General features: G+C 31.7%; 1 protein-coding gene across 1 annotated transcript in view; it reads left to right on the top strand.

Moving 5' to 3' along the window:
• LOC126892707 (uncharacterized) overlaps nt 1–15,933 on the top strand; it is a 29,153-nt gene extending 13,220 nt beyond the window's left edge. The window contains exons 2-4 of the mRNA XM_050662339.1: nt 6,216–6,326; nt 12,619–12,756; nt 15,749–15,933. Coding sequence (XP_050518296.1) covers nt 6,216–6,326; nt 12,619–12,756; nt 15,749–15,933 — 434 coding nt within the window. The remainder of the gene's footprint in view (nt 1–6,215; nt 6,327–12,618; nt 12,757–15,748) is intronic.
• Nucleotides 15,934–16,154: the final 221 nt, after the last annotated feature.

A 16,154-nucleotide genomic window follows, 5' to 3' on the forward strand; every position in this document is an offset into this window, starting at 1 on the left:
TTATAAATTAAAATAATAATATAATCTCGTGCATGAAAGATAAATTATTGTATATACTTTCGCTGAAATAATTTATTAAGACTCTATTTAAATTTATATTAAAATCACGACCTCAGGCCAAAGCCAGTCGTGAGAATAAGAGTATGAAAGTAAAATTTAATTTCATTAAGTATATTAATCAAGGTAAAATGCTTGTTAGAATGGGGGCGCTTAAGATTTTAAAACTTTATAGACCAAAGAAAAAATTACTATATGTTTAATCTTAATCTTAATTTAGTTATTCAACAGTAAACTTTTCCAAGTGAAAGAGATAAGAATATTAAATATATATTTAACATCTTTGTAATGCATGAGTTATTTTTACGAAGTGTGTGGTCGACCCAACTCCATATTCTTCTTGTCTTCAACAATGCACCTAGTCCTATTCTTCGGTTCGATATGAAACCATTTAGAAACGGAAACTTGAATATCTTCGTCATATTATGAGACATGATAAAAATATCATATACTCCAACTGTTAATACAATACAGGGTAAAATAGAGAGCAAACGCGTACCCGGAAGAAGAAAACACTCATGGCTTCAAAACTTACGCCAATAGTTTGGACTAACATCGATCAAGTTATTCAGAAACGCTGCAAGTAAAATTGAAGTTGCTATGATGATAGCCAACGTCCGCAACGGACAAGGCAAATGAAGAAGATTTAGACATGATTAATCGGAATAAGTCATCACTTCACTCCGGAATCAAATTGGCAGTCATCTGAAACAGCACCCTGAAGAAAGCTGTCCAAAGCGACCAAAGACGCAACAAAACGTGGGAAAGATTATAGCCTCTGTATTTTGAGACCCGCAAGCAATTATCTTCATTGACTATTTGAAATAGGGAGAAAAATCAACAGCGACTCCTACATTGGTTTATTGGAGCGTTTGAAGAACGAAATAACAGAGAAAAGGCGTCATTTGTTCAAGAAAAAATTGTTTTTTCAACAAGACAATACACCGTGTCACAAGTCGATGAAAACGATGGCAAAAATGCCCTTATTGGGCTTTGAACTACTTCTGCATCCACTCTCTAGTCCAGACTTGGCCCCCAGCGATTACCACCTTTTTAAGGTCTTAAAAAATGCTCCATGATAAGATATATCGCTCCGAGGAAGAAGTAATCTCCGAAACTAAAGCCTTTTTTGAAGGCAAAGATAAATCGTTTTACAATCGAAAAATTGGAAAAGCGTCGGAGTGATTGTGTAGCTGCTAAAGAAGATTAAGAGAGAGTCTTCTTCTTTACGTGCCACTCCTAGCGGAGATTGGAAATCATCACTGCGACTTTCCCTCACCCGAACCATTCATGTAGATTTCGAAGCCACGATATCTTTCTTCTTCCCACACTTCTTTTGCCCTTAATTTTGCCCTGCATGATATTTCTTAAAAGTTCGTACTTTTCATCCCTCATAATGTGCCCCAAGTATGATATAATTTTTACAAAAAAAGTTGTTTTGCTTGTTAGGCCCGAGACATAGACCAACATAATACAATTAGTCCATGTGGTGAGACCGCTCCCGTCTGGAAAAATTTCTGATTCGGTTTCTTTGTAGATTCCTATTCAAAAATGTCCCTTTTAAAGAAATCTGAAAGGTGCCGGGCGGAATTTTTGGGCAGAAGTTGTTTAAACAATTTTTTTAAACAAATACAAAAGATCACGTTTTTTGTTCTGGAATATATATTTTTAATAAGTTTTGTGGGTCATTCTAAACAAGAAAGGTATCTTGTAAATTTTCTTACAAATTGATAGTTTTCGAGTTATAGGCGATTTAAAATCTGAAAAATGCGAAAATACGCATTTTCGAGGTCCAAAAACTCATATTTAAATTAGTATTTTTGAGGTTGACAAATACTTAAATTGAAGATTAAACATTCAGCTTCAAGATTCTGAAGAGTGATTGCGTCTAACCTTAATTTAAACCGTCGTTTTTTAATTGTTAAATATGCATGTCCATCCGATTTCTCTGCCGGTGCGGCGCGCTCTATTTCAAAAATCTCCAATTTTCTTCCGAAAAATATTTTTTCTAGATTTTTGGGACATTCTAAATAAAATAAGTTTCGTGACATTTTTCTCAAAAGTTAACAGTTTTAAAGTTATAAGCGATTTAAAATCCAAAAATGCGTTTTTTGGCATTTTTCTTATTTTAAATCGCTTATAACTTTAAAACTATTAACTTTTGAGAAAAATTTCAAGAAACTTGTGTTATTTAGAATGTCCCAAAGAATCTAGAAAAAATATTTTTCGGAGGAAATAGGAGATTTTTTAAATATAACGCGCCGCACCGGCAAAAAAATCGGATAAACATGCATATTTAACAATTAAAAAACAACGGTATAAATTAAGGTTAGACGTGATCACTCTTCAAAATCTTGAAGATGAATGTTTAATCTTCAATATAAGTATGTGGCAACCTCAGAAATACTAATTTAAATATGAGTTTTTAAGCCTCGAAAATGCGTATTTTCGCATTTTCCAGATTTTAAATCGCCTATAACTCGAAAACTATCAATTTTTAAGAAAAATTACAAGATACCTTTCTTGTCTAGAATGACCCAAAAAACCTAAAAATATTTGTTCCGGAGTAAAACTACGTGATCATTTGTATTTGTTTAAAAAAATTGTTTAAACAATTTCTGCCCAAAAATTCCGCTCGGCGCCCTTCAGATTTGTTTAAAGGAGATATTTTTGAATAGGAATCCACAAAGAAACCGAATCAGAAATTTTTTCAGACGGGAGCGGTCTCACCACATGGACTAAATAGTAGTATCAAAATTTTATATGTTTTATCTTTTTAAAACAGAATCTCGATTCCTATTAGCCAAGCCGCACACCAAAGAAACATGAAACGAAAAACATGAAACGTGAAACGAAAAACATGTTTCATGAAAAGAAAACACTGCTTAACAAATCTCAAAGTCCGCCTACCAATGAAACGAGTGTGATTCATGCTCATGACACATTTTTATTTTCGGAGAGTTTCATAAATGGCCGGACGTATATTTGTTTAGCAGTGGTTTATTTCTATGAAACGTAATTTACGTTTCATGTTTCTTTGATGTGCATTTGCCTTTACGAATAGCAGAAAAATAATATCTAAGCATCACTATTTAGCCAATGGCCTGTAGTAAAACTCGAATGCCCAACAACAAATTACTAGGTTCGTTGTAAATCAACAAGTAGAAAACACAATTATGATGCCTGGGCAATCATTATTCATGAAAGGAATTAAGATTTTGATACGCAGTGTGGAGACTTAAATTACAGTAGAAAATCTCGCTATCTTCTAATAGCTAACAGTAGCAATTGCTAGTTATCCGTAAGGTAGATATCTCGAATCGCTTACAACCAGATAAAAGTGGATTCAATAAAAAATATATACGGTGATTTCACTATATGTAGGCAGGAAATATAAGAAAAGGTTATTTTACATCATTATTTGAATTATTTGAAACGATCAGAAGAAGAATTAGCCAAATGAACAAATGAAGTACTTATGTGAAACAGGTGAAAGCAGGTGTGTTTTTGTTCAAGACCGTTTATTTAATTTTCGGAATTTTAGCTTTCGTCTCCATAATCATCAAATGCTTGTATGTAATCTTCGCCTTCAGAAAATTCTTCATCGACTGAAAGCTCTTTATCACCCAAATTTGTTGACTCATCTTCGTTTTCTCAGTCTTCTTCACTGATTTTTCATAATTCCTCATCCGTGAGTCCTCTCCTGGACCATTTTCCAGAGAATTAAAAGAAGCCACCTAATCCAATAAAAAGAGCCTTCTCAGAAAAATAACCAAAAACAGAAATTACAAAAATTTGAATTTTACTAGTGGGCCCCAGGCGGCGTTATCGAAATGCCTCCCACTTTTTCAGGTAAATATTTTCATACATGAAATGCCTCCCAGGTACAATGGAAATGCCTCCGTTTCGTTAATCATTTAGGCTGATATTTTGTCTATTTAATCTCTGTATAATGATACAATGTTGCCAAATTATAATTTAAATAGGTAGTATCTATCCATTTTGATTTTTCTAATTCTTAATGCAGTGTACATAAAATTTGTTTCATATAAATATTTCACAGTACTACATATTTCTTGTTAGAAAAGAAAGTTGTTACCCGACAATTAGTTCAAAGAAATAAGGAAAAAAATATCCTGTTCGTGACACAGCCCCCTCCAGGCCAATACCAAACTTTTTGAGTAGTATGGACATCTATAATAATAACTTATATGTTTCCTGCAGCCAATTTTGATGATATACATAGGTACATAGTTATAAACAAATGAAGATCAAATAACGGTAAATTTTCGCTTTTTTCGTCTATTACCAAAAAGTTAAGCATTTTAAACAAATTTGAGAGTAAGAAACTCATAAATCGTATAAAAAAACTTCAATGTGGCGTTCGCTGACTATGTATGTATAATATCCTTATTGGTTGCTTAGAAAATTGCAAATAAATCATAAATTTTGAGTTTTTATAAATACCTTAATCTTTTTGTTTGTTTATATTCTCTTTTGTACATTGTGCTAATGGGCTAAATGTTGTATAAATACATACTTGAAAGTTTATTAGTTCCTGCATCACTCAGCTTGTCTATTTCAAGCTTGTCAGTTCGTCGATTTCAAGATCAAATTGTGTTTAAACAAGTTTAAGTCATAACATCCATCATTAACAATGGAATCAACGATAAGTGTCAGTCAAAAGGGCAAACCTTTACTATCAATTGATGGTTTTACATTCGGTTTTCAAAAAATGTTGGCCAAAGATACAGTAAAACGGTGGACATGTACCTACTAAAAAAACCTGCAAAGAATTTGTGAAAACACAGGGATGTGAAAATACAATAATTGAAGCAATATTAGATCATAACCACGAGAAGTTGTCTGCCGAAGTTTACAATAGAAAAGCCGTAAGCAATTCAATAAAAAGGGCAGCCGTGGAAGATCTCAGCGAAAAACCAACGAAGCTCATCTGTAAAGAAGTTAAGAAGACAATAGGGTGAGACAAAAATTATGTTATGCTAGAACCACATATTTATAGAAAGGTTCAAGCACTGGGATTAGCCCCAGAATACCAGAAAAAAGGTGTTGACAACCGAAATTACGCATTTTCCTATTTATATTTTTGGTCTTTCATTCTTACATCCTGAAGATGTTAGCGGTTTTTTTGCTATAGATTTAGCAGAATTTAAACCAGTCGATGAAAGAGTCACCCAGTTTTGTGATTATCTTGTTGATAATTACATATCTGAAAATTCGACATTTTCTCCACATCTTTGGGCTGAGCACTCTTCATCCTTACAAAGAACCACAAACCTATGCGAAAGTTTTCATTCCAAGTATAATTCTTCTTTCTACTGCCCTCATCCTAACATTAATAATTTTATTGATATAATTTTACAATTTCAAATAAATACCTACATTAAAATGAATTCTGTTTCCACACCAAAAAAAAATTGTTGCGTAAAGTACAACAAAAATAAATTTTCTAAATGAAAAAATTTTAGAATTAAGAGAATGTAAAATAAATAGATTAGAATTTGTCAAAGTAGTATCATATAAATTTAGGAAAAATATTTTGTAATTTTATATTTCTATACACATATTGTAATAATTTCCAAATAAGTTTTTTGCGATGTTATTTTTAATAAATCTATAAAATACTTATTATGTTTTTGTATTTTTTGATAAATTATTGATAACAAAACGTTTATTCTAACATATATTATAATGGTTATAAAACTAATTATATATGTATAAGTTAATTGAAATTTATAAATTCCGCCTAGTGTCAATAATGTTTAATACATAAAGGTTGAAAATAAAATAAATTAAATAACACAATACCAATTTTGCCAAAAATTTACAAAGGGACGAAGATGTGGCAACGTCTCACCTTCACATAAAGATTAGAAGCATGTAATTTATTTAAAGCTTGGGAGGCAATTCGTATGTGACCATTTTAGCGACAGGTAAGAAACCCTTTTTCGGGAGGCATTTCATATGCGGCCGGTCCAGGCGTACCCATAGACAATAGAAAGGATAACTGTCATTACGGTTTTTAACCTATTCTTTCTTAAAGTATTATTTAGAAAAATTGTCGCCCTTAGGGCATCAACTTATACTTAATGGTTTTTTTTTCATAATTAAATATTGTTTTTTATTTTCTGTTACAGTAAAGACATACTTGAGTCCTTTGGAAACGCATTGTAACAATGTAAATTACTACATTCCCGATGAAAATAACGATACCAAGGACTTCACTGACGATGCTTGGACAAGATTACGTGAGTACTTCTTATATTTATCTATTTATTTTGTAAACTGTAATAGATCAGGCCGCATCTGTAAAAATATTAGTACATTTGAACGTTGAGAGGTGACTCAAATTTTTTTGCAGAAATTGCTTGAAAATAACTCAAATAATAATATTCGAGTTATCCTCCCTCTCAAAAAGGTCCGGAACATTGTTTAAATAATCAAAATGTCAAAAAATGAAGGAAAAATTCTATTTTTTTCTTCGTTTTTTGATTATAACTTTAAAAGTATTCCTTTTCGAGAAAAGTTGTACGGACATAAAAGTTGCGTAATTCAATTTCCTATAATATAGAATTGTTTAAAAATTTAAAAAATAGTCACCCTTGTTGCAAAATAGCAATAATTGCGAAAAAACCATACAAAAACAAGTATTCGCATTTTACGTTTTTCAACCATTTATGCTACACTTAGGACCTTCATATTTCACCCGGAAAGACTTTATGATACAGTAAAACAATACTGTAAATTTCATTAAGATCGGTTTAATAGATTTTGCAAAATAAATTTTGCAATCCAGCTTTCGCAACAAAAATTCATTTTTTCAAAATGTTATAGGACTGAAAATAAAGCAGATAGCAAGTGGAATTTTTTTTTACTTATAGAAGTGTACTGTACCTTTCATTTGCAGTTTGCAAAATTAAAATCGATTGACTACTACGGCGTCAGGAATTTTTTTAAATAAACATTAATTATTGGTGCTACGCGCAGGACAGCGGATAGTTTGCTCTGATTGGGCATTCCAATGACCTTTGATAACGATTGATACATTTTAATTTTTAGTACATTTTCGATATAAATAAATAAGTATGTTTATTGCATAATAAAAACACATACTCTCTCCTTTGAAATAACACTTTTTTAGCAAAAACTTTCTTTGTTCATATATTTTAACTTAGAGAATAAAAGTTTATTATTTTTAAACATATGCAATTGTTTAAACAATATTTAACAAACAATAATAAAATTAGTTTGATTTTTGTGGAATTAAAATATTAAAATACAACAAAATATAGACTAAGAAAATAATATATTAGATAAAGATTGGAAGAAATTTTGGTGGAAATCAACTTGTGTGAATCGAACACCGCTGTTCTGCGCGTAGCACCAAAAATTAATGTTTATTTAAAAAATTTCCTGACGCCGTGGTAATTGATCGATTTTAATTTTGCAAATTGCAAATGAAAGGTACAGTACACTTCTATAAACAAAAAAAAATTCAACTTGCTATCTGCTTTATTTTCAGTCCTGCAACATTAAAAAAAAAATGAAATTTTTTGCGAAAGCTGGATTGCAAAATTTATTTTGCAAAATCTATTAAACCGATGTTAATGAAACTTACAGTGTTGTTTTACTATATCATAGAGTTTTTCTGGGTAAAATATAAAGGTCTTAATTGTAGCATAAATGGTTGAAATACGTAAAATGCGAATACTTGTTTTTGTATGGTTTTTTTTCGCAATTATTGCTATTTTGCAACAAGGGTGACTATTTTTTAAATTTTTAACCAATCCTATATTGTAGGAAATTTAATTACGCAACTTTTATGTTAGTACAATTTTCCTCAGAAATAAATAGTTTTAAAGTTATAATCAAAAAAACAATAAAAAAAATCGAATTTTTCCTTCATATTTTGACATTTTGATTATTTAAACAATATTCCGGACCATTTTGAGTAGGAGGATAACTCAAATATTATTATTTGAGTTATTTTCAAGCAATTTCTGCAAAAAAATTTGAGTCACCTCTCAATGTCCATCTCAAAACAGATGCGCCCTGGACTAAATATTATTGTGTAGTTTTATATAGTGATAGAAGCTTCACCTTTATTAAAGATTGTACGATCTATTCGATAAGATTGTACTACATAAATGATACTTTTTGCGTGGATATTATCTGTAACCGTGGTCAACAACAAAACTATCAAACAGATATCGACCTTTCGAACGGCCACGATGATGAACAACATTTGGAAAATTAAAGTTAATCAGTATCTAAGACTTGTCAAGAATGAGGATAAATTAAGAGAAACTGGAAACTGGGGTCCAGGATGTGATAAGATGGATACGAACATAATGCAGCAAATAGAAAGATTATCTCAACCTCGACAGTATAGATCCAGTAAGATTCTAGAAATAGGCAAAAACACATAAATAAAATACAGAAGGGCCTCTAGGAAGATCCCCAATGAGGTGGTATGGCAGCTGGACATCAACATCACAAGAGTTGAGATGATAGAATAAACAGGAGGTCCTACAAGAAGACGAAGACGAAATATATGAGAGGAACATCAAAGTCAGATGCAAGATCTACATTAGATCTAATATCATTATCTAATCTAAGAGATTGGAACTAGAGGTGCTAGAGGGAACACATATGTAACAGTCTTAACAAGGATATTTTCTTTTTTAGTAATTCTCGAGTTAATTTGTTTATAACGATTTCTAACATTCTAATCTACATCTAGTACATTCTTTCAAGGTTTTTGCTGTAAATTTTAAAGAACTGCTTGGATTGACATGAAATTTGGCATACGCATAGCTAACATGTCAAAGAAAAAAGAATGTGTGTGTACTTTGTACGCACGTAAGAAGATATTCTTCTATTATATAGGTAATTTAAACAAAGTAAATATACTTAACAGGTTATTTGTATTTTATTTAAAAATTAAACCAACTTTCTTATCTACCACTTTCAAAATTTTTTTATTAAAATGACGAAAAATAAAAAAAGTATGAATCGTCCAGGATTAGAACCCGCGACCTTCCGTGTGCTTCCGTTCTCTGTCCCACCGCTCTGCCAACTACGCCATCGAGCCACTTGAATTGACACGTAAGTTTCGGATATAATTACACAACACAAGAATTATAATAAATAATACATTTCCTAAAACCACTAATATATTCTTTTAATGACTTATTTGCACGGTTACAGATACATACTGTTATGATCTGCTTCTTATTAATTTTCTATTAATTATTATTTATTTGATTAATTATTTAATTGTCGCAAATCATACATAAAAACGAATAAAAAATCCCAGGGTGCCTTTTTATACTATTAAAAAAAATCTAAATTATCTCACGTTATACTTATCTTCTCTCGTGGGTTCAGTATCTCTTAGTTGATCCTAATCGGGATAAAATAGGGAAAAGAAATAAAGCAAAATATTAAAATAAACATACAGAATTGTCTTTTATTTATCAAAATCAATACTCTAAATTCTATCAAATCTAAAACCTGTGGACACAGATGTCCGAATGAAATTTTTACCACTTAAATTTATTATAGTTAAAAAAAAATTTATCGGTTTGTCCCCGATGACTTTGGTAAAACAAACTAAACAAAACAAATTTATGTATTCGCAAGATTAGCTATACTTCCTATTTACTTTTAGAAATATTGGAATTTTAATTCATATGCTTTTTATTCAAAATTTTAGTTTCTGAACATAAAAATATCTTTCACATAAGTTGACTGACCTTTTGCTTCACTCACTCTGATGTCTTCTCGTGACCCAAAACAGCTCTCCCTCGTTGACTATGTTAAAGGCTACTCGTCAAAGCCCTCTCCGTTCTCCAGCTTCAAAACTATCAGCATACCAGCACCAATTCTCCAACAAGCCGGGCCTCTTTTGACACGTACTCGATACAAACAAAACTCCAAAAATTCTCTGCTCTCCTTCTCACAATAATACAGAATCAAAGAGGTATTTCGTCTCAATTTGATCTGTCTCTCGTTCCACTTTTCAACACTATTCTCCACTATCAAACAGCCACTGGTACTTGCTAACTATCTATCCACGAAAACGTCGAACTGCTCTTCAGCGATGCCAAAAACATAATGACTTCTTTTTCAAACTCTCTCAATCATTCTAACTACTTTTCCCCTTCCACATTGCCAAGAATCCGAAACATCGACTTTTCCATTCGACAAACAAAACAGTCATTTTCAAAATTATTCCGACCATCCTAATTACTTTCGGGGAACCCTATACAACATTTACTCGTGTTGAAACAGATATTAAAATTCCAAACTTTCTATTAAAACCACTTTCCTCGAAAATGATAATTACATCTAGCTGTGGATTCTATAGTTTCCGTAGTAAACAATCTTTTTCCATTTTAAACCTAAATACATCGTCCTTTTCACTTTAATTATTCACAAAAGTCTTTAATGGTTCATCGGAAAGCTCATTAAAAGAGAAATCTACTTACATCCACACAAAATTCTAATAAATATTTACAGCTCAATATACAGGGTGTATCAAATTTATGTGCCCGCGTTATTTAAAAAAAAATTTAATTTAATTTTTATTTTGCCTTTGATTGATAAAATTGAAAACACAATAATACATACCTATCTTGAAAGATTAGCAATGAACTACATACTGTCAGTGTGCGCAGGCGCGTGGTTCATGTACAATTTTACCCTCAATCGATTCGCCGCTAAAGAAGAATATCTTCAAAAAGTGATATGGTGCCGATGTGTGCTTTTGCCCGGGGGTTGGGTTTCGCCCCATCTCGGAGGTGAAAAAATATATGTCCAAGATAAGTCCCGAATTGAATAAACTGACTATTTTTAAGCAACTTTTGTTCTATAGAGTTTTTTCACCAAATCAATACTTTTCGAGTTATTTGCAAGTGAATATGTTAATTTTTCAACAAAATAATCACAATTTTAGACGGTTTTTCGCAAATAAACGTAAGCATTTTGTCGATAAAAATATTCTTAGCAAAACTATAGCAAATAAAAAAGTGAAAAAAAAAACGTGTAAATATTAGGGCTCTATACCTAGCAAAAACAGAGTTATAGCTAATGAAAAATAGTTTCATATTCAAAAAATTCCAAATAAAATAATTCATTGTCAAATATCCAAATAATGAAGCATTCTTGGGGAAAACACATTACAACTTTTTTAAAGTGTTTAAAAAAAGCTTTATTTCTGTTTTTATAAAGAAAATTCTAACATCAAATGTAAGCAAGTTACGCTCAAAGTAAACTTGGTCCCTTTTCTTTTGACAAAAAAAAATCAGAAAGATCACCCCCAATTAGCAACTTAAATGAAATTAATCGTTACCGCTTCACAAGTTACTTTACTTATGTTGTGTTTATATGATCTGTAAGTTTCATTGATTCAAAGTGCTCATTTTTGAAAAAATATGGTTTTAAAGTAAAATTTTTAATTTAAAAAAAAAATGCTTCTTTTCAAAATAACTTAAAAATTGTTAGATACCAAAAATCTTAAACGATAAAAAAGTCGGCTTTACTTTTCTGAATATTTTGTATTTTTTGGTTTTTCTGTAAGACAAAAATTGGTTAAGATTCGGTGTTTCTAAATTTGCATACACTCATGATAAGTGACTCGTTCAAGCCCTCTTAACTACAGCTCTTTCAAAAATAAGGACTTTGAACCGATGAAACTTACAGATTATATGATCAATACATACGCGAGTAAAAAACTTGTGAAGTGGTAACAATTAAGTTCATTTGAAATGCTAATTAGGGGGTGATTTTCCCGATTTCTTACCAAAGAAAGGAACCAACTTTATTTTGAGCGTAACTTGTTTATTTTTGATGCTAAAAATTTTTTTAAAAAACAAAAATAAGCATTTTTTAAACACTATAAAAAAGTTAAAATGAGTTCTCCCCAAAATAGTGCTTCGTTTTTTGTTTATGGCACGTTAAAATATTCTATTTGGAATTTGACGAATATGAACCTATTTTTCATTAGCTATAACTCTGCTTCTACTAGTCATAGTGACCTAATATATACACCATGTTTTTCACTTTTTTACGTGCTATATTTTTGATAAGAATTTTTTTCTAACAAATACTTACTTTTTGTGTTATTTGCGAAAAACCGTCTGAAAACGTGGTTATTTTGTAGAAAAATTAACATATTCACTCGCAAATAACACGAAAAGTATTAACTTGGTGAAAAAACCTTATAGAACAAAATTGCTTAGAATTAGTCATTTTATCCATTTCCGGACTTATTTCGAACATATATTTTTCACCCCCAAAAGGGGGTGAAAGTCACCCCTAGGGCAAAAGCACAATTCGGCACAATATTCCTTTTGTTTGACTTGTTAGCTATGTGTATGCCAAATTTCATGTCAATCCAAGCGGTTCTTTAAAATTTAGAGGTTTTGCAATATTTTACATTTCTTTTTGGATATCAAATTATGAGTATATAAAATGATCAAAATCCTTTATACATATTAATGGAATCTATATTAATATTAAATCTATATTTTCCAGATATGGGACGATCCATGATAGCTCTCTTTATCATATCGTTCATAGCTGTCTTTGCTGCCTTCTGCACCGGGGTCACTGGATGTTGGAAGAGGTCTCCAGGAAATATTACAGCCACTGCAATACTTATGCTGCTAGCATGTAAGTCTTCATTAATTGTATATATTGGAGAGATCCTTGATGTTAGTGTTGTTATTGATACAATTTTAGTCTTTCTTTATGTGGATCATCTCCAATATCTCTTCTTATAGTTTTTGTTCTTTTTCTAAAATGTGTACATTTTCAAAGTCAAAAGCATGGCTATTTTCTATAGAATGTTTGGTCAAGGCTGTAGTGTTTAATTTATTGGTTTATACACTATGTTTGTGTGCAATGAGCGTTCTATGTAGATATTGGTGTATATATTTCACTTCCAATATCTGCATAATATGCTTGTTGCACATATAGTGTATAAACCAATAAATTAAACACTACAGCCTTAGCCAAATACTCTATAGAAAATAACCATGCTTTTTTGACTTTGAAAACGTACAGATTTTAGAAAAAGAACAAAATTATAACGAGAGATGTATATTGGAGATGATTCACATAAAGAAAGATCAAAATTGTATCAATAATAAGACCGACATCAAGGCAAAAACGCCAAAATGGCAATGACGAAGAATTGTTTAATTTTACAGATAGATATAAAATATTTTATTTATAAATTTCTTTAATTGATTTGTTTGATTATATGACATCTTCGGCGTTTTATGATACTGTAGTTTTAGCTTAGCCTCTCTAGTCGAAACAATCAATTGATAAACGCTTTTTTAATTCCTTTATAGCCAATTATCTCTAGAAGTACTTATTTATTTTAACAACCAAACAAAGACAATAGAAGCCGTTTTCCCACGCAAAATTGCCGAGGACTGAAACGTCGAAAGGCATTGAAGTGAAACCTTCGATTTTTTGTGGAAGCATCCGATATTTTTAATCTGCTACAACTAATCCTGACCTTGTGAAGAATGTTAACGAATCCAAAGGAGTTCACTATGACAATGTCTGAATATTTATGCAGGAATTTTGCTTGCTGAATGTTTCAGACGCCTATAATAACTGTGAACAATAACAAGATATAAATTTGTAATAAGTTAAGTATTTGCATTTTAAAAAGATTATGATAACATTATAAAGGCTAATGGGGCGAAGTTTATTATTGATTAAACATGCGAAAGACATTCTGTTCTGTTCTTCTTCTGTTGGTGCCTATCCTCTATGGATGTTGGCAATCACGTTGCTCCACGTTGCTAACTTTATTAACAGCTGCTCTGAATAAATGCACAGTCGTCATTCTCTTAAATATAACGTATAGTCCAGTCGGGATAGCATTTTTATTAGCAAATATTATTGTTCTAAACTTTAGGGGATAATCAATAGTAGTGCCACTGAGTTAAGCCGCCATCATGAATTTAAAGGCGAACCGTTTTTACCCAACTTTTAGACATAAATTGTCAAAACTGAAATTTTTAAAAATAGTGAGAAAACGTGTACCATGAATAAGCAAGAATATTGAAAATATCGCGGGCTGATAAAATAACAAATGCAGAGGTACACAAAAAAATAGAAAAGAAATTACTGTTACCATTAAAAGTTTTAAAAACAACGTCAAAATTTTGGATATGTTATGTGGTTAGATAAAAATATCAACTTCTAATCCAGGGATATATTGTAAGAAGTATAAGAAGAACAAAGATGTCTTGGCTGTGACTGTGAAATTTATAAGAGCGGATTACGTTACTCCAATCTATGTTCCGAACAGCTGAATGTAAGATCCTAATAGCAATGATAATGATGATACCAAAATAGAGACGGCACGTGAAGAAGAAAATATTTGAAATATTATTATAGTTCTTCTTCTTCTTTTGGGGTCATAACCCTGGATGGGTCTTTGCCTATTTGGCTATGTCCTTCCATTCAGACCTCTTGTGTGCCATTTTCCTCCGTTGTCTTATATCCATGGCTTTCAGGTCGTCTTCCACGTCATACAACCAACTGTTTTTTCGTTTTCCTATTAATTTCATGATAGTCTTTGAGCTTTCACAAATCTTACAATATCGTACTCTCCACTCAATTCATTAACCTCGTCGTTTTTCCTAATTTTCCATGTGCCGTCTTCCTCTTGCATCGGGCCATATTCTTTTTTTTTTGGTATCTTTCTATCGAATTTCCTGAGTTGGCCTTCATCTTTTTTGCCATTACCCAGGTTTCACAACCATATTCGGATATGAACCATCGTTTAGAACCATCTTCGGATCTAATCAATGTTCTGTAAATAGTCATTTTGGTTATTTTATCTAATAATTTCGATGTCATCAATCTTTTATTAACATAGTATGTACGATAGGGTGGAACGAAAAGGTCAAAAAAATAAAAGAAAAGAAAAATTCTTGTGGCTATCGTTTAAAAGTTGTGTCAGGTGATGAAAACAATTGGTGCGAGAGCATTTTGAAATAAAAGAATATCTTGAGGTTCCATATTGGATTTGAAAAATGAAAAAAATTATTTTTGTCGAAAAAATCAATATGGCTCTGATCAAATTTCAATGATCGTGTTTTACCAACTAAGTGTGACATTCTAAAGTGCTTTCTCTTTATTCGTAATGAACTTAAGTTAATAAATAATAATACAGATCCATCTATCGCCGGACGTCTTGAATGCCGTTGCAACGAAAGTAGAACAAATATGAATAAAAGCTTCTATTCCAACATTATCGCATAAGTGCATTCAAGATATGATTAAAAATATTTATACAGAGTATCCAAATCTTAAGCGATAGGTACACAAAAACTCAGCAAGCATCTGATTCATAAATAGAAAAGATTTGCCAGTTTCTAAAGGAGTGTAAAAAGTTATTGAATATCGCGGCTTGCAAATGCAACATGACTGGAACTGCGTGTGTGTAGTTGTGATAAAATCAAGAAAGTACCACAAAATGAGCGAATTTTTCTTCAAGATCAACGATCCTGTCGAAAAAGGGCAATTGGACCAGTGGATATTGCAGCATCTGCAGCAATAAGGAAGAAACTGGAAAGAACCATGAAGGCAAAGGCAAGTTCTCAAAAATATAATACTGACTAAATTGTTCTTAAAGCATGTACCGTTGATTCCTCTAATCCTTCCATAAGTAGCAGCTTGTCTGACTCCAATTCTTTTGATGCAGATGATCATCAAGAAGAATTCATTGCTCCTTTGTCAACAGTTACAGTCCAACCATCTACATCACAAATACTGCGGCACTTCACTTCAATGGCTAGTATGCTTATTCCATTGCAATGAGCTACCTCTACGTCACTTAATTCAACAGTTAGATGGGCGCGCCAGTGGACCACTTGGTTTTTCAGGACCAATAGGGAAACTTCCGGAACGCTGTGAAGAGAAGACTGTTGTCGATTTTGTCGCAATAGAAAACAACCTAGCAATATTATAAGAAACAAGAGACCTTAGTACCGATCAGAAGTACTTGTACCAAATCAGTCAAGCAGTTGCTGCGGGAAAAT

The sequence above is a fragment of the Diabrotica virgifera genome, chromosome 9 (genome assembly GCF_917563875.1).
Source record: "Diabrotica virgifera virgifera chromosome 9, PGI_DIABVI_V3a".
In the NCBI taxonomy this organism is placed as follows: Eukaryota; Metazoa; Arthropoda; class Insecta; order Coleoptera; family Chrysomelidae; genus Diabrotica; species Diabrotica virgifera.